The sequence below is a fragment of the Leptodactylus fuscus genome, chromosome 7 (genome assembly GCF_031893055.1).
Source record: "Leptodactylus fuscus isolate aLepFus1 chromosome 7, aLepFus1.hap2, whole genome shotgun sequence".
Lineage (NCBI taxonomy): Eukaryota > Metazoa > Chordata > Amphibia > Anura > Leptodactylidae > Leptodactylus > Leptodactylus fuscus.
Genome location: NC_134271.1, coordinates 9,755,752 through 9,780,959, shown reverse-complemented (window position 1 = coordinate 9,780,959; position 25,208 = coordinate 9,755,752). Strand labels below are relative to the sequence as shown.

The 25,208-nt window shown below is 41.1% G+C and overlaps 1 protein-coding gene across 1 annotated transcript in view; it reads left to right on the top strand.

Annotated features, from left to right (window-relative positions):
* INSC (INSC spindle orientation adaptor protein) overlaps positions 1–25,208 on the top strand; it is a 69,882-nt gene that overhangs the window by 23,970 nt on the left and 20,704 nt on the right. Inside the window, exons 3-7 of the mRNA XM_075280984.1 lie at positions 5,113–5,458; positions 7,708–7,760; positions 8,487–8,610; positions 12,950–13,063; positions 17,488–17,613. Coding sequence (XP_075137085.1) covers positions 5,113–5,458; positions 7,708–7,760; positions 8,487–8,610; positions 12,950–13,063; positions 17,488–17,613 — 763 coding nt within the window. The remainder of the gene's footprint in view (positions 1–5,112; positions 5,459–7,707; positions 7,761–8,486; positions 8,611–12,949; positions 13,064–17,487; positions 17,614–25,208) is intronic.

Below are 25,208 nucleotides of genomic sequence, written 5' to 3'. Positions count from 1 at the left end.
AACTACAGCACTAACACTGATCTTACCTCTAACCAAAGCACCAACACTGACCTTATCTCTAACCCAAGTACTAACAGTGACCTTACCACTAACCATAGTCCTAACACTGACCTTACCTCTAACCATAGCACTAACACTGACCTTACCTCTAACCATAACACTAACACTGACCTTACCTCTAACCATAACACTAACACTGACCTTATCTCTAACCAAAGCACGGCAACCTTTTCCTCTGTGTGAACATACCTCAACTCTACTCATATCTCAGCCCATGGAGCACCCTGCACTTTGTGGTTCTATAATTAATGAGGATTTGATACATTGTATCAGTGCAGGTATGAGCCGCTGCATCACACTACAAGGACTTCTAAGGTCGCCATTCCGTGGAGATATGTGTGCTCATGTGATTACCTGATATAGGACTGCCTGCACTGATACAATGTAACAAATCCTCTGCGCTGAACAGAAGATCGGGATTAGTTTCTAGCCTGGAGTTGAAAATGGTGGACCTAGTGTTACCGTACTAATAAAGCCATTGTTGTCAGTGAATGCCATATTTGTTATTTTTCTTGTGGGTGGGGAGCTGGAGTTGGACTGTGAGGGTTCAGGGAAGCTGGTGTGGGCTGAGGTTGGCTATGGGGGAAGGAGTGGAGCTCTATAGATGGTGGACGTGGGGAGGACTGCGTGGGGGGCTGGGGTGGACTCTTTGGAGAAGGGGTAGTTAGACAGGATTGAGAGGGAGCGGAGGTGGACTATGAGGGTTCAGTGGTACTGGAGCAGACTGCTGTGGAGCATAGGGATCTGTAGTGGAATCTGTATGGTGTGGGGTGGATTGGAACAAGCAGGGAGAGCTTTAGTAGACTGTGGGGGACCACGAGTGCTGGGGGGGGGTTAGGGGAGATACAGTGGACTATGGGGGGGAAGAGAGTCGTAGTGGACTGTGGGGGGAGCAGGGGAGCTGAACTGCAGCAGCGAGGAGATCTGGAGTGAACTGTAGGGGGAGGAGGGTTCTCATGTTTTTGTTTTACTTCTCCCTCCGCCCCCCCCCCCCCCCCCGATATTTATCATCAATTACCTGCAGGGACAGAACATCAGATAACCCAGGGATGGTGGAGCAAGTAATAGCACTTAATGCATGCTCAGCGCTGGGGGAGGGGCCTCTGCCGAAACCATTCATGTCTCCGACAATGTGGAGGCTCCTAGTTTTGACATTCTTGTAAGGCTAGGTTCACACTACTGGATTTTGATCCGTTGTTCTGATCCATCATAATATCGAACCAGCCCGTCATTACTGAGTGCAATGTGAAAACAAGATGGAGGCTTCTACCTTCTGTCTTGTGCATGATTATTTTAGACAGAAGAGACAGGAAACTAAGCAAACAAGACGGAAGAAAGAAAATAGAAGATAGAAGACTTGTACTCCATCTTATACATAACATTGCACTCAATGATGAAGGATCAGACAGAATATGTTTGTGCATGGCAATGTCATCATTGATCTGACTGTGACAGACCATGTGGACATGACCCCAACTAGTATAATACAGGATAAGTAATGTAATGTATGTACACAGTGACTGCACCAGCAGAATAGTGAGCGCAGCTCTGGAGTATAATACAGGATAAGTAATGTAATGTATGTACACAGTGACTGCACCAGCAGAATAGTGAGCGCAGCTCTGGGGTATAATACAGGATAAGTAATGTAATGTATATACACAGTGACTGTACCAGCAGAATAGTGAGCGCAGCTCTGGAGTATAATACAGGATAAGTAATGTAATGTATGTAGACAGTGTCTGCACCAGCAGAATAGTGAGCGCAGCTCTGGAGTATAATACAGGATAAGTAATGTAATGTATGTACACAGTGACTGCACCAGCAGAATAGTGAGCGCAGCTCTGGAGTATAATACAGGATAAGTAATGTAATGTATGTGCACAGTGACTGTACCAGCAGAATAGTGAGTGCAGCTCTGGAGTATAATACAGGATAAGTAATGTAATGTATGTACACAGTGACTGCACCAGCAGAATAGTGAGCGCAGCTCTGGAGTATAATACAGGATAAGTAATGTAATGTATGTACACAGTGACTGTACCAGCAGAATAGTGAGCGCAGCTCTGGGGTATAATACAGGATAAGTAATGTAATGTATGTACACACTGACTGCACCAGCAGAATAGTGAGCGCAGCTCTGGAGTATAATACAGGATAAGTAATGTAATGTATGTACACAGTGACTGTACCAGCAGAATAGTGAGCGCAGCTCTGGAGTATAATACAGGATAAGTAATGTAATGTATGTACACAGTGACTGCACCAGCAGAATAGTGAGCGCAGCTCTGGAGTATAATACAGGATAAGTAATGTAATGTATGTACACAGTGACTGCACCAGCAGAATAGTGAGCGCAGCTCTGGAGTATAATACAGGATAAGTAATGTAATGTATGTACACACTGACTGCACCAGCAGAATAGTGAGCGCAGCTCTGGAGTATAATACAGGATAAGTAATGTAATGTATTTACACAGTGACTGCACCAGCAGAATAGTGAGCGCAGCTCTGGAGTACAATACAGGATAAGTAATGTAATGTATATACACAGTGACTGTACCAGCAGAATAGTGAGTGCAGCTCTGGAGTATAATACAGGATAAGTAATGTAATGTATGTACACAGTGACTGCACCAGCAGAATAGTGAGCGCAGCTCTGGAGTATAATACAGGATAAGTAATGTAATGTATGTGCACAGTGACTGTACCAGCAGAATAGTGAGCGCAGCTCTGGAGTATAATACAGGATAAGTAATGTAATGTATGTACACAGTGACTGTACCAGCAGAATAGTGAGTGCAGCTCTGGAGTATAATACAGGATAAGTAATGTATGTATACAGTGACTGCACCAGCAGAATAGTGAGCGCAGCTCTGGAGTATAATACAGGATAAGTAATGTAATGTATGTACACAGTGACTGCACCAGCAGAATAGTGAGCGCAGCTCTGGAGTATAATACAGGATAAGTAATGTAATGTATGTACACAGTGACTGTACCAGCAGAATAGTGAGCGCAGCTCTGGAGTATAATACAGGATAAGTAATGTAATGTATGTACACAGTGACTGTACCAGCAGAATAGTGAGCGCAGCTCTGGAGTATAATACAGGATAAGTAATGTAATGTATGTACACACTGACTGCACCAGCAGAATAGTGAGCGCAGCTCTGGAGTATAATACAGGATAAGTAATGTAATGTATTTACACAGTGACTGCACCAGCAGAATAGTGAGCGCAGCTCTGGAGTATAATACAGGATAAGTAATGTAATGTATGTACACAGTGACTGCACCAGCAGAATAGTGAGTGCAGCTCTGGAGTATAATACAGGATAAGTAATGTAATGTATGTACACAGTGACTGTACCAGCAGAATAGTGAGCGCAGCTCTGGAGTATAATACAGGATAAGTAATGTAATGTATGTACACAATGACTGTACCAGCAGAATAGTGAGCGCAGCTCTGCAGTATAATACAGGATAAGTAATGTAATGTATGTACACAGTGACTGCACCAGCAGAATAGTGAGTGCAGCTCTGGAGTATAATACAGGATCAGTAATGTATGTATACAGTGACTGCACCAGCAGAATAGTGAGCGCAGCACTGGAGTATAATACAGGATAAGTAATGTAATGTATGTACACAGTGACTGCACCAGCAGAATAGTGAGTGCAGCTCTGGAGTATAATACAGGATAAGTAATGTAATGTATGTACACAATGACTGTACCAGCAGAATAGTGAGCGCAGCTCTGCAGTATAATACAGGATAAGTAATGTAATGTATGTACACAGTGACTGCACCAGCAGAATAGTGAGCGCAGCTCTGGTGTATAATACAGGATGTAACTCAGGATCATTGTGACTTTTTACCATAATGGTTGATGTTCAGTTCATGTATTTTGGCTATTTCTGGTTATTACCCCGCTGATGTTTCTGTCCATCTCACTGCTGCAGGAGATTCCCAGGATCTATATTTCCATACTATATGTCCATACATTTGCTATTTTTGGTTTTCGGCTGGGACTCTGAGTCTTGGCGTTTTGTGCTGTTTTTGCTGCAGCTTTTAGTCCGGTGAATCACTTATCAGATAATCAGGACGATGAGAACACGTTCCAGGAGTATAAATTTTCTGGGTGACTCACGGTTGCACATTTGTACAGTATCTGCTGAGTAAATTCAGCATTCTCCATATCCTAACACTAAAATCAATGAATTTAATTACTTTTATTAAAACGGAGAAGAGACGTTGAGGAGAAGCTTCAAAGTAGAGACAGAATTAAAGTGCAGGGAAAGTGTTGTGGGGGAGGGGATACCTCGTCTCATGGCATCTGGGGGGGGGGGGGGACAGATTTGTAAGTTAAAAAACAAATCGTGTGGGGTATAAACTGCTATCTCGGTGGCATTGGTGTCCAGCCTTACCATTGCAGATTGTCCTCCCTACCACGTCCTACAGTCAGCTGAGATTCAGCCTGGGGCAATCTTGACATCGCACCCATTGGCTGGTATTACGTGTTGCACCCTCTTACTGGGAACACACATGTTAACTACTCACTGTCCGGGATCAGATCTGACGGCATATAGTCGGGAGCAGACATGGCACCCACTAGCTTGGAGCACATCTGACACCCAGTAGTTAGAAACCTACCTGGGACCCAGCACACCGCTGCAGTTTTTCCTACCTTCGCCACCTCTTCTAGTACCCAGGTCGATCTAGAGATAATGGATGGTACTATTAGACTATCCAATATTATGGTCCAAACCCAAACAATGGGATCCTGCCATATGTCTTCTCTAAAAAAAGGTGCATCGGGCATTCCAGATTAAGTGGCCCCATGGAGGTCACATCCATAGGATGTAATGGTGTGATCCAATCCTTAAATCACCATGAAATAATATTCTATATAATCATGGATATCTGACAGGTAAAAGTTTATTGGGCCTCAACATTTGTCGTCAACTCTTGCCTTTGGGTCTAGATTGTTTCCCAGTATTCTCATGAACCTCCATCATGATCCTCGTTGTAACGTGTGGTTTCTGTTGCAGGATGAACCTCATCCAGGTGGACTCGGTTCAGCGGTGGATGGACGACCTTCTGCTGATGACGGAGTGTGAGTGTATGTGTATTCTTCAGTCCAAACCCATCAGCGTGGATGATGACTCTCAGACAGACCTGATGTTCTCCTCACAAGACAGTACCCAGAACAGCCTGGAGATGCTGCTGCGGAGAGCCTGGATCATAAGTACTGAGCTCACTAAGATTGTCCAGAAGCTGGAGAAGAACAGATGGAGGCGGGTCCATTCTATGAGCATCAGAACCAACTGCCATGTGCGGTCCATGATAACGGAATACAATATGTTCTCCAGAACTTCAACAGACCAGATGCAAGAGGTGAGGTGGAAACTGTCCAGACCCACCATAGACATGGAAGTCTTCAGCAGTCTTTAGCTCGGGATCCAGTCCCCTTTTTTTGTCTCCTCCTACACCAGTTTAGGTAGTAAAAAGTAGTCATTTCAGCTGAGACTAAAAAAGCAGTTTTAATGGTCCTGTAAACACTTCTCTCTTCTCCTGCGAGTAGCAGATCTTGGTTCTCCTGGGCTTCTGCTGGGTCATGTCTTGGGTTGATAGACCATTTGTGAGATGGAGATTCTGCTTTGCAGCAGAGTTTTTCTTTACATATGGATGTACCCCAGGACCTCTAACCATGCAGAGCTTCTCACCATCATCACCGATTCTGGTTGTATTATCCAGCTCTAATGACTGCAAGCCATTTTTAGATCACATTTGGGGTTAGACCATGACCAAAGATATTTTGTTTTGGGTTTCTGCATATTTCCATTCAGATCCTTATCTACAGTGTCCTGGTTGTTTGATTTGGGGATTGAATTCTTTCCCTCAAACCAAAATCTCCTTCAGGCCTCATTCACACAGTCAGGATGTGGTCAGTAATTTGCATCCGTATTTGTAGCCAAAACCAGGACTGGACTTAGAAGAAGTGCTGATCCTTCAGTTTTTTTTCATTCTGTAGATTATACTCCAGGTTTTGGCTACCAATAATAAACAGAATACTGACCATATGAATGTGGCCTTACAGTTAGGGTTGAGGAGATTTTGAGATTTCAGGATCGATTTTAAAATCCGATTTCCAATCATTTTCCAGCCGATCCCGATCGTGAAATTTGCTCGATCGCCAATCGGGATCCGATCTTTCCCGATCCCAATTGCTCAAACCTAGTCAATGCTTCTCTATGGGAAAAGTCACTTTTAGGGTTGAGCCGATCTTGAGATTTCAAAATCCGATTTCCGATCATTTTCCAGTCGATCCCGATCGTGAAATTTGCTCAGTCACCAATCGGGATCCGATCTTTTCCAATCCCGATCGCTCAACCCTACTAACAGTACACAATGGCAAATCATTACTAAAGGCCTAAAGTATCTGAGGCCTGGTTCATATCTGTGTTCAGTATTCCATTCCGGGAGTCCAAAGTATCCAAAACACTTATTAAATTTGGAGCACAACATGTTAGACAGTATTCCAATGTAAATTATGCCAGAATTTTGGTGCATTTTGCTTGATGAATCTCCCTTGATGGGGTAAATTTGTTAAGATTCGGACCAGACTTAATATACGACCCCAATGGTGCAAGGACCGAGTGATTTAGGAAGGAGGTCCTGGCACCAGAATGGAAGTCTACACCAGGTCGATTTCCTTTCTTGCTCATGCCATGAAACTGTAACCATGATTTACTATAAGTCAGTCGGGCTTTGGTGGGCATTGGGACTTGAGGTGGACACATGGCGCAAGAAAGGACCTCAATATCTTCCAGAAGACTGGCCTAGAGAGAATGATAAACTCCCCACCAATGTTTTTGTGACACCCAACCAGCAAGAACCTTCAGTAAGAAGAACACCTAGGAGGATCAGAGAGACAAGACCTCCAACAGTGCTGAAGAGGATGACGATGGTGACAATGATGCATCTCGTGAGGTCTCAGCTCTCGTTCCTTTCTGTAATCTTTTCCACCAGAAAACTTTGTCGCCTGAAACCTCGTGCAGAGCGACGATCCAGACGGGATTTTATTTATTGGTTTTATAGACTCAATTTGCATCCGGGTCTGTGGGGGGACGGCGGGCGTTAGCTAATTGTAGGATCTGGCGGCAGAAGATTGTGTATGGCGATAATTGAATGACTTCGCCGGCTTCAATGTTTCCTCTTCGAAACGCAAAACAAAACCTGAATTATCTACTTGTAATTTCCAGAGGTCGGATCCATCACATTCGCTGCGTCGATTCTGGTGGCCGCCTCTCCACTCTCGCACACTTATCCCTGTAATAGTTGCTTGGGATCGACATAAATTATGGGAAAAAATAATGTGTTATCAGGTTTCAGAACAGCATAATAACTTCTAATGAAGGCGTTTTAGAGGAGAGTGAGCGCAATCACATCGCGGCAGATGAAAAATATGTTTTCCGGATGTGGACGATTGACTTGCTGGGTGTGTAATGTGAATGTTCTGCTGACACCGTCAAGTATTTATAGATCTACTGATATTTATGGCAGACAGGACATCAGTCTAATGTTTATGCGCGCCGTGCCTTTAAATGAGGCCGATAACAAATGTCCCTTTTATTCCTCCACAGTATGAAACTTTACTAATGGAGAAATGTTCCGAACTCGCAGAAATCACTGAAAGGTAAGAACAGGCAGCGATATTCACTGGTGAGGAAGAAGCCGAATAATACGGGGTCTGAAGGCTCATCGGTGAGATGTTCTAGTCCCTTTTATTACGATTGGGGTCCACTCATATGGGGTCTACTACCACTGGATTTCCCCATGGTGGGACTATTAGGGTAAGCTCAGATGGAGTTTTTTGGTCCGGAACCTGTGGCGGTTCAGATTAGGCCCAAATGAATGGGCCTAGCCCGGAGGAGGGAGTGTCTTCAGGCCGTTTCTCCTCGCAACTCGCTTCTTTTTCCGGGAGTTGGAACAAACCAGCTACCGAAAAAAAGACCTGAGTGGCGCCCATTGATTTCAATGGGAACCGTCTTTTTGGTCAGGATTTTGAGGTGGATATGGCCTCAAAATCCTTACCAAAAAACTCTGTCTGAACTTACCCCTAAAGGATTATCTTATAATTGGCGGACGGAGGTTGTAGCTTGATAGAAGGATCTCCCTAAGATTAGGAAAACTGCTGCTCCTCCAGAAACTGCGCCACTCTAGTCCCTTGGTTGTGTCAGGTATTGCAGCTCAGCCCTCCATACGTTTGTAAGAGATAGATCTGTAATATCAGAAGTGGTCCCTGGACAAAACCCCATTAATGCCCCTAGAACTGCATCTATGCAATGCCCCCTGGGCACCCCCATCTCTGTATTACTCTATTAGTATTACTGTATTATTGACCCCCCGATTTGTCTTTTAGATGTACCCAGACAAGCGATGAGGATGTTCTGATGGCAATGAAGGTCTCCATGAATGAAGTCCTGACTGCGGTCGGGCAGTCGTTCAGTCAGCTGATTAATCTCGCCTTGATCGAGGAAGTAAAGGTAAAGTAATAATATAATATAATATATATAAGGTGGTGTAAAATAATACAACATAATACTGTATAATAACCAATATAATGCAATACTATACAATATTATATAGTGTACAATAAAATATATTATACAATACAACACAGTATCATGTAATATAATATAATGCAATACAGTATATGATATACTGTACGGTAATATAATACTATATACAGTATAATGGGAAGCAATATATGTTGTATACAATACAATGTAATATAATAATACTATGTAGTACACAATGTAATATATTATGGTATATGATACAATGGAATACAATAACATATATAACAATACAATATAATATAGGAGAATGACTGCAACATTTACATAGAATGCACCAGTGTTCCATGCACAGGATTGTATCGGTTGTTTCTGCCATTTTTGGGGTGCACCAGGTGGGGGTTATGAAGGGATTTATAAGTTTCGCACCACTGAGGATATACGGTACATTACATCTATTCCCATAGTACCCTGGTACAGGTCTAGTTATTATATAAGATTACGGAGTGTCTTAGTGTTTTAGTTTTTCTACAACCATCCGGTTTGATTTTATTGTATACAGAGACACCACTACATTATGTAGATTCCTACACGGAGAGCTACGAGGACTGGCGGTTTTAGGGTTACCCCCCTCTCTGCGCTCCGCTCTGATTGTTATAATTGACGTCACATTTTAGATCTGTAGGAATCCTCCCGTCTGATGGCAGAACGTAGCCCCGTCCACGACATTTCCGCAGCCCCCAACCCTCCGCTAATCCAGAAGGATTCTTCGTCCTCGCCGCCGGCTCCGTTATTGTCTTTGACAGAGTAGATTATTTTTAAGGCAAATACTGTTTTCTTGTCAACACAAATCGGCAGGACTGAGCGTGCGGGGAATGGGCGCTGACAGGTGGCGCTCGCTTAGTGAATACGCTGAGATCATCGCCGACGTGACTTTTCAGAAGACGGATCGGAGTCTGCCACGCTGTACACTAATTCATAATGAGTGATGTCATCTGATGATGTAATGCCGCCCAGTGGAGCCGCACGTCTGCCTAAGGTCACATGGCTGCAGGAAAGGCCACCTTTTATTGTCATTTCCTCCTGTTTTTTTCCTCCCATATTCTACAGGCTGAAAATCCTACAAAAAGCTTTAATACATTATTTAACCAGGGTGACAAGCGCTAAGTAAATGAGCGCTGACAGTACGTCCGAATTACGGTAATACCGGGGGAGAGGGTGACGGCCTTGTCCTGGCTGCAGACCCTCCTGTTACCCCGTGGCAGTAATTTGTAGGGTTAATATCTGGACAGGATTATAATAGAGCTATCATTATAACAACCTGCTGATGATGTCATCAGTACGCATTCATAATAGGAAACAAATATGGAAGAAAAGAACATTAATGACATCATCTGGAAGTTCTCCGGATTCATCAAGTTGTCAATCTCCATGCCTTCCATAGTTGTCTCCGCGGGAGGATTCGGACGCCAACAGACAATGCAGCCAAGATGGAGTCACGGATGACTGTGCCCTGATAGAGCAGAACTGCAGTGTAAAGCATTTTATAGAGATACAGACCCCAGTAGTCAGTACACCCCTGACAACACTAAGACCCTACAGAACAGCCGTAATTGTAGGTTATTTAGTGAAGGATCAGAGGTCTCGGCTGCCATTGAGGAGCAGAAGGTCACCGGGGAGGGTCTGTCGTCTCTTCTTACTACTTCTCCATCTTGTCACTGCTAAATATTAAACATGTAAAGGATCTAAGAAGGAGCCTGAGGAGAGGAGAGATATTGGATTATTAATATGAGTGGCCTTCAGTGAGACCCTGACCCACCAGTACCCCAGATGCTGCGGAACATCTCCCTGGAGCCCTCTATGTGTTGAGGTCTGGACCTGATACAAGGAGGATTTCAAGGATCCCAAGGACGACCCTGAGACTTCCTTGAAGTGACGATCCCTGGGGAGGTTTCTATTTTGGCCTTCAACATATGTAATATTTATCAGGACCCTCCGAGCCTAATGGAAGGACCAGACGGTTTATAGATAGAACATATGACTGGTGACGGATCTAGCTGGATCTTCGTGACAGCATGTGGTGAAATTCCAATGGTGTTATATGGGCCAAGGGCAGACTGGGCAACGTGTTCGTTCTACAGCCTGAAGTGGGTTCTACAAAACCCTTAGAGAGACTTTCGGTCTAGCCAGGCTTGGTAAGGAGACTGCAGACTGCCGTCTAGGCAAACCTACAGCCTACCTAGATCCATCCTCCTTACAGTGGTAACGTTACAAGCCGTGTTCTTCCATTGGTAGAAGCTTTCTTGCCATGTTCTATCTCAAATACAATTGTAATTTGCCCTGTCTTGTCCATAGTTGTGTCTCCTGAGTCTTATTCCTGCACGGCCATCATGGACACTCCAACTCTCTTCAAGCTTAGGAAGACTGGCCGCAGTTATCACATTTCCCAGGGTTATTATTCCCACCAGTGTATAAGATATATATATATGTATAAGTGTTTATAATAGGTCTAGGGCAAGGAACGGAGACCCTTATGCCCTTCCATAGTGAAGAGGAGTGCTGGGTCAAGGGCCTAAACCAGGAGGAGGTAACACATTGTGGACAGAGAGATAAAGAGATAGACCTGAGATAGATAACACCTCCCATCTGTCCCAAACGCAGCTAGAGTTTAGCACAGGAGAGAAGCAGAGAGCAGCGATATCCTTACCCCAAGTACAGATACAGTGTGAGGGTCTATCACAGAAGAACGGCCAATATTCCGCAGAGCGGAGGAATCTAAGCTCAACGCACTGTAATATCAATGGTCTGGTCACAGCTCTGGGATCCTCTTTTGCACTTCCCTCATTCTTGATAATTTCGTGGTGAGATTTTTACCAAATGCAGAAAACCTTCTGCTACTAAAACCAACTGAGAAAGACCTTCAAGATAAACTTCAGATTCTGGAGAAATTCAGCACATGAGCGTTACCTATCAATACAAAGAGAAGCAATATCATGGCGATCCAGAGGAGAAACAAAAGTTCAGCCGACTTCTCTCCTGCTAAACAACTTCCAAGTCTTCTGGAACATCTTAAACAGTAACTGTCCAACTGAGCTTGGAAGGATGTCACTTCACCTCCTAGTCCAGAAGAGGGCACTGTCAGATAAATTGTAGATAGGAGATAGATAGATAGATAGATAGATAGATAGATAGGAGATAGATAAATAGATAGATAGATAGATAGATAGGAGATAGATAGGAGATAGATAGATAGATAGATAGATAGATAGATAGATAGATAGATAGGAGATAGATAGATAGATAGATAGGAGATAGATAGATAGATAGATAGATAGGAGATAGATAGATAGATAGATAGATAGATAGATAGATAGATAGATAGGAGATAGATAGATAGATAGATAGATAGGAGATAGATAGATAGGAGATAGATAGATAGATAGATAGATAGATAGATAGATAGATAGGAGATAGATAGATAGATAGATAGATAGATAGATAGATAGGAGATAGATAGATAGATAGATAGGAGATAGATAGATAGATAGATAGATAGATAGATAGGAGATAGATAGATAGATAGATAGATAGATAGGAGATAGATAGATAGGAGATAGATAGATAGATAGATAGATAGATAGGAGATAGATAGATAGATAGATAGATAGATAGATAGATAGATAGGAGATAGATAGATAGATAGATAGATAGATAGATAGATAGGAGATAGATAGATAGATAGATAGATAGATAGATAGGAGATAGATAGATAGATAGATAGATAGGAGATAGATAGATAGATAGATAGATAGATAGATAGATAGATAGATAGGAGATAGATAGATAGATAGATGGATAGATAGGAGATAGATAGATAGATAGATAGATAGATAGATAGATAGATAGATAGATAGATGATAGATAGATAGGAGATAGATAGATAGGAGATAGATAGATAGATAGATAGATAGATAGATAGATGATAGATAGATAGATAGATAGATAGATAGATAGATAATTGTGAGTCCACCCTCAGGTCTCAGATCTGTATTTGTCGCTCCTTGTGTCTTAATGATTCATTCTCGTTGTTGTTTTCTCTTAGTAATTGGGGCCACGGAAGGACAAGTCCTGATGAGCCGTGGCCCCCGCCCCCCGGGCCTCTTCTTACTAATCTACATACATCTCATTATACTAATTACTGTGTCATGTGATCAGATAAAACTAATGAAGTTTAGATTACAGCAGTGACCGGTGATGTCATCAGACAGGTGCTGTGATGTCACTCTCACATTGTGATTGATTTCAGGGCCTGGTGGAGGAGCTGGACACCTGTGAGAATGTGTATAGTATGAACACCGCCATACACAGCCTGTTCAGCCTCACCCAAGAGGGAGCGAGACTCTGCCATCTGGTCGCACAGGTGAGATCATATAACTTGCAGGTATAATTTTATATAGGGCCTACAGACAGGAATTCCTGATGGCATCTTTGACTATGAACACACTGGGCTCTGCTACATCAATTTGCATTTATTATCTCCCTGGAGTAAATAATGAGACTCAGGCAAACTTTTATCTGACTCATTGGACTCGACGGCCTTTTAAAAGTTCTGCAAGCAGCAGCAGCCAACCTATGAGCCGAGCTGTGAATGGCGCGGACGATACGGTAAACAGAAGGCGAGGTCGTGGACGGCGAAGCTTCAGTGTTTGCATTTGAAATTTGTGTGGAAAACAATTTGTTTGAATCGATTTGTAAATACAGAAGTCGTTCTATGAATATCATGTCCGCCCAGTGATGCCAAGACGCCTTTGTCTGCTGCCTGCTGCACGGACGTTATCAATGGAGCATGTAAACAGAACATTTCTGTGCAGCAATTACACCAGAGAAGGAGGGAGGGCGCTGTGCAGAATACACAAGGGAGGAGGGAGGGTGCGGTTATATGGCGATTCCCAACATATTAAACTCAGGTCACTTGCTCGGGATCCCCTATGTACAAGAATATAACTACTATAATACTACCTCCTATGTACAAGAATATAACTACTATAATACTGCCCCCTATGTACATGAATATAACTACTACAATACTGCTCCTATGTACAAGAATATAACTACTATAATACTATTCCTATGTACAAGAATATAACTACTATAATACAACCTCCTATGTACAAGAATATAACTACTATAATACTGCTCCTATGTACAAGAATATAACTACTATAATACTACTCCTATGTACAAGAATATAACTACTATAATACTGCTCCTATGTACAAGAATATAACTACTATAATACTACTCCTATGTACAAGAATATAACTACTATAATACTACCTCCTATGTACAAGAATATAACTACTATAATACTGCTCCTATGTACAAGAATATAACTACTATAATACTACCTCCTATGTACAAGAATATAACTACTATAATACTGCTCCTATGTACAAGAATATAACTACTATAATACTACCTCCTATGTACAAGAATATAACTACTATAATACTGCTCCTATGTACAAGAATATAACTACTATAATACTGCTCCTATGTACAAGAATATAACTACTATAATACTGCTCCTATGTACAAGAATATAACTACTATAATACTACTCCTATGTACAAGAATATAAATACTATAATACTACCCCTATGTACAAGAATATAACTACTATAATACTGCTCCTATGTACAAGAATATAACTACTATAATACTACTCCTATGGACAAGAATATAACTACTATAATACTACCCCTATGTACAAGAATATAACTACTATAATACTACCTCCTATGTACAAGAATATAACTACTATAATACTACCTCCTATGTACAAGAATATAACTACTATAATACTACCTCCTATGTACAAGAATATAACTACTATAATACTACTCCTATGTACAAGAATATAACTACTATAATACTACTCCTATGTACAAGAATATAACTACTATAATACTGCCCCCTATGTACAAGACTATAACTACTATAATACTACTCCTATGTACAAGAATATAACTACTATAATACTACTCCTATATACAAGAATATAACTACTATAATACTACTCCTATATACAAGAATATAACTACTATAATACTACCTCCTATGTGCAAGAATATAACTACTATAATACTACCTCCTATGTACAAGAATATAACTACTATAATACTACTCCTATGTACAAGAACATAACTACTATAATACTACTCCTATGTACAAGAATATAACTACTATAATACTGTGCACTAGGGATAATAAGAAAACTCTTCTCTGTAATACAAAACTTTCTACCTCATGTCTGCACAGGTGACTTCTTAGTACTGTTTCTTGTGTTACGTGTCACAGATATCGTCATGTCAGGACGGTTTACGTTTTAGCCTTCTGTCTATTAATATCGACAATTAGCATCTTACATAACATCTCGGTAATTAGTCAGCGACGTTTCATTTCTGGGAAGGATTCAATTAATACGTTTCCCTTTTTGACTTTTTCACCAGTTTTAATTAAGATGATATTTCTAAATGCTAAAAGTCAACGGTGTAAATAATCGAATTGCGCCCACATCAGACGCAGCATGAAAGTCGTCTGCAGCATCAGGGGTCGCCGTATAGTTCCCTGTTATTTCTGGCCGTACTATTACATGTCTGCTGAGAGCACCGGGGAGAGGATTGTAGTCATCGCTATCACTCATATGGGAAGGATGGGCAAACCTCTAAAGATTTGTTTCATTCAAACAAGTTTGGATAGGACCAGAAATGAAAGTTATTATACTCTGGGGGATCTTCAGACCCCAATGCATAATAGGTGGAGGCCCAGGGGAGGTGTAAAAATTAAACAATTATACTTATCCCTTCTGGGTCTCCTCACAGTACCCGCAGCTTTCTCCAGGTCCTCTTCTGGGTGTTGTCATACACTTGGGGTCACCACTGTAGCCTATGATTGGAACTTATCGAGAGGCTCAACGAGCCCCATGTGACTGCTAAGGCCTCAGCAGGATCCCCAGACGAGGACCTGTAGAGAGCAGTGGGCACTGACAGGAGGGCAAGAATAAGTGAGGGAAGGTGAGTATAATTGTTTCATTTTTAACATCACCCTCAGGCCTCCACCTGGGATCTTAAGAGATTTCAGAGATTCTTATAGGAGCAGTATTATAGTACTTGTATTGTATATAGGAGGCAGTATTATAGTAGTTATATTCTTGTACATAGGGGGCAGTATTATAGTAGTTATATTCTTGTACATAGGAGGTAGTATTATAGTAGTTATATTCTTGTACATAGGAGTAGTATTATAGTAGTTATATTCTTGTACATAGGAGTAGTATTATAGTAGTTATATTCTTGTACATAGGAGTAGTATTATAGTAGTTATATTCTTGTACATAGGAGTAGTATTATAGTAGTTATATTCTTGTACATAGGAGGAGTATTATAGTAGTTATATTCTTGTACATAGGAGCAGTATTATAGTAGTTATATTCTTGTACATAGGAGTAGTATTATAGTAGTTATATTCTTGTACATAGGAGTAGTATTATAGTAGTTATATTCTTGTACATAGGAGGAGTATTATAGTAGTTATATTCTTGTACATAGGAGCAGTATTATAGTAGTTATATTCTTGTACATAGGAGCAGTATTATAGTAGTTATATTCTTGTACATAGGAGCAGTATTATAGTAGTTATATTATTGTACATAGGAGGTAGTATAATAATAGTTGTTTTCTTGTACATAGGGGGCAGTATTATAGTAGTTATATTCTTGTACATAGGAGCAGTATTATAGTAGTTATATTCTTGTACATAGGAGGTAGTATTATAGTAGTTATATTCTTGTACATAGGAGCAGTATTATAGTAGTTATATTCTTGTACATAGGAGGTAGTATTATAGTAGTTATATTCTTGTACATAGGGGGCAGTATTATAGTAGTTATATTCTTGTACATAGGAGGTAGTATTATGGTAGTTATATTCTTGTACATAGGAGCAGTATTATAGTAGTTATATTCTTGTACATAGGAGTAGTATTATAGTAGTTATATTCTTGTACATAGGAGCAGTATTATAGTAGTTATATTCTTGTACATAGGAGCAGTATTATAGTAGTTATATTCTTGTACATAGGAGTAGTATTATAGTAGTTATATTCTTGTACATAGGGGCAGTATTATAGTAGTTATATTCTTGTACATAGGAGCAGTATTATAGTAGTTATATTCTTGTACATAGGAGTAGTATTATAGTAGTTATATTCTTGTACATAGGAGCAGTATTATAGTAGTTATATTCTTGTACATAGGAGCAGTATTATAGTAGTTATATTCTTGTACATAGGAGCAGTATTATAGTAGTTATATTCTTGTACATAGGAGTAGTATTATAGTAGTTATATTCTTGTATATAGGAGGTAGTATTATAGTAGTTATATTCTTGTACATAGGAGTAGTATTATAGTAGTTATATTCTTGTACATAGGGGGCAGTATTATAGTAGTTATATTCTTGTACATAGGAGTAGTATTATAGTAGTTATATTCTTGTACATAGGAGTAGTATTATAGTAGTTATATTCTTCTGCACAGGGAGAAGTATTATAGTAGTTATATTCTTGTACATTTGGGGCAATAATATAGTTTTATATATTTTAACGTCTTTTGTGAAGTAGACTTGTACCCAGACTTTTTGTCACTTCCCTTCTCTTTAGACATTCATTACTTTGATGTGTTTCTTTTAGCAGTCGCTTCTTTGCATCATCTTGCTATTTTCTGATCTTTACTTTCATTTCATCTTTCTAATCCTTATTTCTTTTTCTCCTTTGCCTTATATTAGGAAGGAGCGGTTGTAGCCCTTTTTAAAATTTGCCGGCAAGATCGATTCAAGTGCTTGTACCCGTCTGCCCTTAGGACGCTGGCGTCCGTATGCTCTGTGGAGGAGGGCATCCACCAGCTGGAGAAGGTAAGCAGCTGCTGTGCATACAGGGGACAGAGGTTGTGTTCTGTGGTGCTGATTTTTATCAATTTATGTAGCCTGTAAAGCGAGGCTTATAGGTGGCGCAGATGGTGAATCCTCTCTATAATGCTTTGGAGCCAAAGAATCGAGGCTACATATACGTCTTTATGTACTCTACATAAGGGGGCAGAAGCTGCACATACATGGCCTGGCCCATCTTAGATAGTAATAACACTATATATGCGGTGATTCATTACCAAGGTCTTGATGGCTGGGACCAAGAATATTTCTATCTGGTGGGCCCAAGAAACCTCAGTTCAACTTTGGGTAGTGGTGATAGAGAGAACTCTGCAGTGGTAACTATGAGGCTGCACAGTTCGCTGTATTATTAGACCATACAATTCAGGAACACTCTTCCTGATCATCACTAGTGTTTTGAGAAGGACCTGTTGGCCACTTACAGTAACTGTAGGGACAAATTACAGATGTGACAGTTGCAACCTTTATAACTAGGCTAATGTATAGAGCTGCCTCTTGTCCTAGTGTGGGGGATAAGTTGGCACCAGCAGGGGGCTCCACAGTCTTTAATATGGTGTCTTCTCTCCCCACTTGCCAATCCCTAATTGTCTGGATCAGGTACTATAGCCCTCACGATGACTTCCAGGTAGTAATTAATACACCGCTACAATGTATCAGTCACATCCACCCTGAACCACAGTCTTGAGCAGATGAGGAATCTTTTTTGATTCATCTCCCAGGACCTTTCTCCACCTGCCGCAGGTGTCCTGCTGCCATCTTGTTGTGGATATTTTTTGATACCTTGAAAACCAAGTAAAGATCAAGGAGCGACCGAAGTGCAATAATCCATTAACAGGCAATAAAAGGATCCGGAGCTTCTAAATGTCAATACCAGGTCTGCGGAGCTGAGATCCTCGCGCTTCATATTCATCCCAGTGATGGGGTCGCTCATAACTCCCACACAACTCATTTCACAGCTGCATTTATTTCTGACGGACCTTGGACATCGCCTGCGTAAGTGAAAAGATGACGAAACAATGGGAGACGGTTCTACAGATGAAAATAGCAAAAATATAATAAATAATCATAAACTGTAAGGCAGTAAAAGTGGAAGTTTATAATAATTTCACTGTGATTAGTATTTTTATTATTTAAAATTTTTATTATCATTGATTATTTTTAGCATTTTATTATAATTTTATTCTGATTTCTTATTTTCATCATTTTACTCTTATTTTACTGGATTATTTTTAATAGTTTTACTTAGTTTTTTTTTAGCATTTTTATAAATTTATTGTGATTTCTTTAATCATTTTACTATGATTTTTTTATTGTATCTTATGATTTTTTTTAAATTTTTTATTAGTTTAATTACATTTTATTTCACGGTGGTCATTCTTTTTAATATTCTTTTATTATTTTACTGTGATTAATGTGACTATTTTTTTTAAATTTAAAGGGATTGTACCATTTAAACTCGTTTTTTTCTAGTTCACAAGTCAGAATAGCCTTAAGAAAGGCTATTCGTCTTCTACCTTTATAAGTCGTCCTGTTCTCCAAAAAATGGCCGCTGGCTGGCCTGTGCACTCGGCTCTTGCCTGCGTCCCGATGGCAGAGACGACTGCGCAGGCGCACAAGTCTGACCCCAGCCGGAAGAAGAAGATGAAGAGACGGTTGCTGAAGAAGATGGAGGCGGCGCTGGAGAGTTCTCTCACAGCATTGGGGATGCTGTTTGAGCGCTGAGGCCCGCCCCCAGTGCTGCGAGAGAACTCATTTGCATACCAACAAAAAAACGGATTTTTCACTGAAGGGCGGGTCGGAGATGACTTATAAAGATAGGAGACGAATAGTCTTTCTTAAGGCTATTCCTACGTGTGAACTAGAAAAAAAAAATTTGTTTAAATGGTAGAATGCCTTCAAGTAATTTTTTTTTTATAATTTAAGGGCTTGTGCATCGAGTCATACAACTGCATTCCTCTATAAAATGCCCCCCCCCCCATCCTTGGCACACTCGTGCGTTAGGCCTCATTGTGAATAATTTTTTTAATATATATATTATTTTTATAATAATTTTTAATCTTGTAAATAATTTTATAATATTCTTTTTGATTTTTTTTTTTTTGCCCATTTTATAACATTTCAGAGGATTCTTTACACTCTGGATACAACGTATTCCCGGCGTCTGATAGGAGGACTTGCGTTTTCTTCGTGATTGTCTTGTGTAAATCATCGCCACATTTCAGCCGTAACATTTACAGGATTGTTAATCAGAGATTTACTGGATCTTCCCCAATAATTAGGAGTCTCTGGCCGGACGCGAGCTCGTAAACTGCGTCTGTGCGATCGCACAAGGAGAGTCTGAATTATTCAGTAACTTTTATTAGTCATTAAGAAATTCCTAGAAAACCTTGTAAAATCTTCTCATGAGCCGTCGCCGTAATCTGTGAGAAACAAAGATTAGTGTAAACATCGCCGCGGAGCCGATAACACGAGAAACTGTCCAGTAATAGGTGATATACTATATACTGGTGGTGTTGGTCAGTATCACACATAATAGGATTAGATACATAGCTCAGCAGGCAATATTACACACAATGGGATTAGATACTCAGCTCAGCAGACAGTATCACACATCAGAGGATTAGATACACAGATCAGCACACAGTATCACACATCAGAGGATTAGATACACAGCTCAGCAGACAATTTTACACACAATGGGATTAGATACACAGCTCAGCACACTGTATCGCACATGATGGGATTAGATACACAGCTCAGCAGACAATATTACACATAATGGGATTAGATACTCAGCTCAGAAGACTGTATCGCACATGATGGGATTAGATACAGAAGCTCAGCAGACAGTATCACACATGATAGGATTAGATACAGCAGCTCAGCTGACAGTATCACACAAGATGGGATTAGATACACAGCTCAGCAGACAGTATCACACATAATGGGATTAGATACACAGCTCAGCAGACAGTATCACACAGGATAGGATTAGATACACAGCTCAGCAGACTGTATCACACAGGATAGGATTAGATACACAGCTTAGCAGACAGTATTACACATCAGAGGATTAGATACTCAGCTCAGCAGACTGTATCACACATGATAGAACTAAATCTACATTATCACAGGATTAGAAACACAGCTCATCCCACAGTATCACACATGATAGGATTAGATACACAGTATCTATATCTCAGGATTAGATACATTTCCCCAGATACTCTTTAATAATATCGGATACATATTATTTCATGTTTGCGGCGTTTACAGCAGGGCGCGCGGCGTGCGGTTGAAGTTTTAATTGTTACTCATTCTCTGTAGAAAACTAATTCACCTTTACTTGTAATTAGGAGGTAAATAAGACCACGGGTGGCGGCGATATTTACAGTACGGCGAGTAGAGCGCAGCCACCGGCGCTTCCTGGCGACCATTGTGGTTGAAGGATATTAAAAAGTGAGCGTAGCGGATGTTTCTGTGCGGTCGTCTCATATTCCTCGGCGTCTTCTATCAATAAGTAGCTTCCAGGTACAATATTAAAGAATACGGAGGACGGCTACATATTTACTTGTGTAGGTGACGCGCTCAATATATTTTCTTTACCGCCGATGTTAACCCTTTGTGTGCAGAGTCTATTATTGCTGCCCTTGGGGATTTGCTGTGTAATTAATAGTTACAGAGGGATAAATCATTAATGACCCTAACGATTATCATCTATGGAAGGAAACAGCGTGGGGTTAATGGAAGGAACAACCAATGACTGGTTGCTGTCAACTATTAAAGTGACCGTGCGCAGTCATAGTGGGAGGGGCCTGGTACTCGTCTACTCCTTCACAATCACCGCCTGGCAGAATGTGAATTTTTCTTTTTAATTTTTGATGATTATTTTATTTTTAATTTTCCAAGTAGCAATCTACATGACCAAATTCTGCAATTTTCACTCTGACCTTGAAGCCTAATAATAAGCTGACAAATCTGGCAGTAAAGGGGGCATTTGCTGCATGAAGGCCAATAAAGGAGGCAGCACACTGTATGGGGGCAAATCAGGAGGGAATATAATGTGTGAGGGGTAAGGAATGGGGCTTTATACCATGTGGGGCAAGTAAAGGATGCTTTATACCATGTGGGGGCCAGTATAGGGGCCTTATACCACCGTGTAGGGGCCTGTAAACTGAGTGTTATACCATGTGGGGGCCAGAACTCTTGAAATTCACCAAGTGGTGTTGATGATGGGAGAGGAGGGGATGCAACTGAAGCTTTACCCTTATGATATCTGATACTCATGCTGTGAGAGGGGAGGGAGAGCAGCAAGGGAAGGCAGCTGATTGGCTCAGAGCACACAGTGCAGCTCTGACATCACACCAGGAAGATCCCGCCCACTCTGCACAATTATAGAGAGATAATGAACACTTACAGAAACAACAGTTTATATTGATGACCTGCCCTAGACAACCGCAAGTGCTGTGGTCTCTTCTTCACCCTATGATGTCTCCTTTATGGGTCACACCACTTGCCTGACCAATTGAGTGGGACTGAGCTGCAGTACTGGACACAAACACTATACAATATGTGGCGCTATGCTTAGTACATGAAGAGGACTAATTAGACGGGTGCGAGAGTCAGACCCCAATCTTAAAGATAGGCCACCAATATCTACGTCTTGAAAATCCCCTTTAAGGGCGCTGCTTCTCACATTACAGTTCTACATATGATAGTACAATGACTTCTCTCCAAATGAGGCAGGAAGCTCAGAAAAGGCTTTTACCGAACAAGGAAAGTGGCCGAGCATCTCCCATCCGGAGAAGATTCACCCATAATTCACACCCGTAATTACTTGTAATAAAAGCCGCACTGAAGAGACCGGAATAGAAATGTCAGCAGGTCCGAAACACTATACAAAGCTGCCACCTAGTGGTCATGTGGGAGAACTACATGAAGGATAAACCACTTATATCTGTAGCTATTAATGTAAGTAAGAGAATTATTTATTTATTATGCTTACTTATATAGCGCCATCATATTCGGCAGCGCTTTACAGACATTGACAGTCACTGTCCTACACAGGGCTCACAATCTACAATCCCTATAAGTAAGTCTTTGGTATGTGGGAGGAAACCCACGCAAACACGGGGAGAACATACAAACTCCTTGCAGATGATGTCCCTGGTAGAATTCAAACCCAGAACTCCAGCACTGCAAGGCTGCAGTGCTAACCACTGAGCCACTGTGAGAACCCTGAAAACATCACATAGACTTTATTAGAGTCCCCTGTCCATAAACACGTACACACATATACACAGGTTATAAGAGAGTCCTAGCCATAGAGAGGGGCAGGCTCATCATCTCCATTCTAGTTCATCCCTTGGGTGTTGGATGGGACTGAGGTCAGGATACAGGTCCTACACCAGACTCTGCCAACCATGTCTTTGTGTACCAAACCTCCCCAAACCCACAAAGATGGAAGCCACAAGTGACCCAGCATCCAATGGGCAGCTCTGCCCTCTATGTGGAGATGGAGGAGGATGAGGAGGGCTTGTTACAAATTTTCCAAAAATCTCTGTTTCATCAAATCCTGAGATTCTTGGGGGTCGGGACCCACTAATGATCATTATTTTAGTCTGGGCACTCTTCAGACTGCGGGGTATAATAAGATCACTTTCCCACCACCTCTTGGACTCCATTATGGTGTCCAGTGCTCCTTCAGAGGTTTCTCTGGTCTTCTTCCAGCCTCCTGGGTGGCATCCGTGGGCCTAGGGGACTGTTAAGACTTCTGATAGCATCATGTTGGGGAGGCCAATATCATCGTGCATCAAAGCATCATACGCCCCATGTGTCTACTGAGGCCCAAGTGCAAATTATTAAATGGTACCATTATGAAGTCCTGCAAAAACTAAGCCCTCGTACACTAATGGCTTTTCCAAGGCACGGAATAAAAAAACAAAACATGACTGAAGCAGGAAGGGGTTAAAGGGCAATGGACCAGATTCCCAGATGGACTGGCCCCCTAGATCAGACCCCTACATACCCCACATCACGGCGCAATAACCCGCCAGCTCATCCGATCCGCGTGCAGTGTAACAAAGTAACTCATCCAGTATAAGGACAGAAATATACAGTCCTATGAAAAAGTTTTGGCACCCCTATTAATCTTAATCATTTTTAGTTCTAAATATTTTGGTATTTGCAACAGCCATTTCAGTTTGATATATCTAATAACTGATGGACACAGTAATATTTCAGGATTGAAATGAGGTTTATCGTACTAACAGAAAATGTGCAATATGCATTAAACCAAAATTTGACCGGTGCAAAAGTATGGGCACCTCAACAGAAAAGTGACATTAATATTTAGTACATCCTCCTTTTGCAAAGATAACAGCCTCTAGTCGCTTCCTGTAGCTTTTAATCAGTTCCTGGATCCTGGATGAAGGGATTTTGGACAAACAATTCAAGTTCAGTTAAGTTAGATGGTCGCCGAGCATGGACAGCCCGCTTCAAATCATCCCACAGATGTTCAATGATATTCAGGTCTGGGGACTGGGATGGCCATTCCAGAACATTGTAATTGTTCCTCTGCATGAATGCCTGAGGATTTGGAGCGGTGTTTTGGATCATTGTCTTGCTGAAATATCCATCCCCGGCGTAACTTCAACTTCGTCACTGATTCTTGAACATTATTCTCAAGAATCTGCTGATACTGAGTGGAATCCATGCGACCCTCAACTTTAACAAGATTCCCGATGCCGGCATTGGCCACACAGCCCCAAAGCATGATGGAACCTCCACCAAATTTTACAGTGGGTAGCAAGTGTTTTTCTTGGAATGCTGTTTCTTTTTGGACGCCATGCATAACGCCTTTTTTTATAACCAAACAACTCAATTTTTGTTTCCAAAATGAAGCTGCCTTGTCCAAATGTGCTTTTTCATACCTCAGGCAACTCTATTTGTGGCGTACGTGCAGAAACGGCTTCTTTCTCATCACTCTCCCATACAGCTTCTATTTGTGCAAAGTGCGCTGTATAGTTACCGATGCACAGTGACACCATCTGCAGCAAGATGATGCTGCAGCTCTTTGGAGGTGGTCTGTGGATTGTCCTTGACTGTTCTCACCATTCTTCTTCTCTGCCTTTCTGATATTTTTCTTGGCCTGCCACTTCTGGGCTTAACAAGAACTGTCCCTGTGGTCTTCCATTTCCTTACTATGTTCCTCACAGTGGAAACTGACAGGTTAAATCTCTGAGACAACGTTTTGTATCCTTCCCCTGAACAACTATGTTGAACAATCTTTGTTTTCAGATCATTTGAGAGCGGGCTGTCCATGTTCGGCGACCATCAAACTTAACTGAACATGAATTGTTTTGTAGAAAGAAATGGTCCAAAATACCTTCATCCAGGATCCAGGAACTGATTAAAAGCTACAGGAAGCGACTAGAGGCTGTTATCTTTGCAAAAGGAGGATGTACTAAATATTAATGTCACTTTTCTGTTGAGGTGCCCATATTTTTGCACCGGTCAAATTTTGGTTTAATGCATATTGCGCATTTTCTGTTAGTACAATA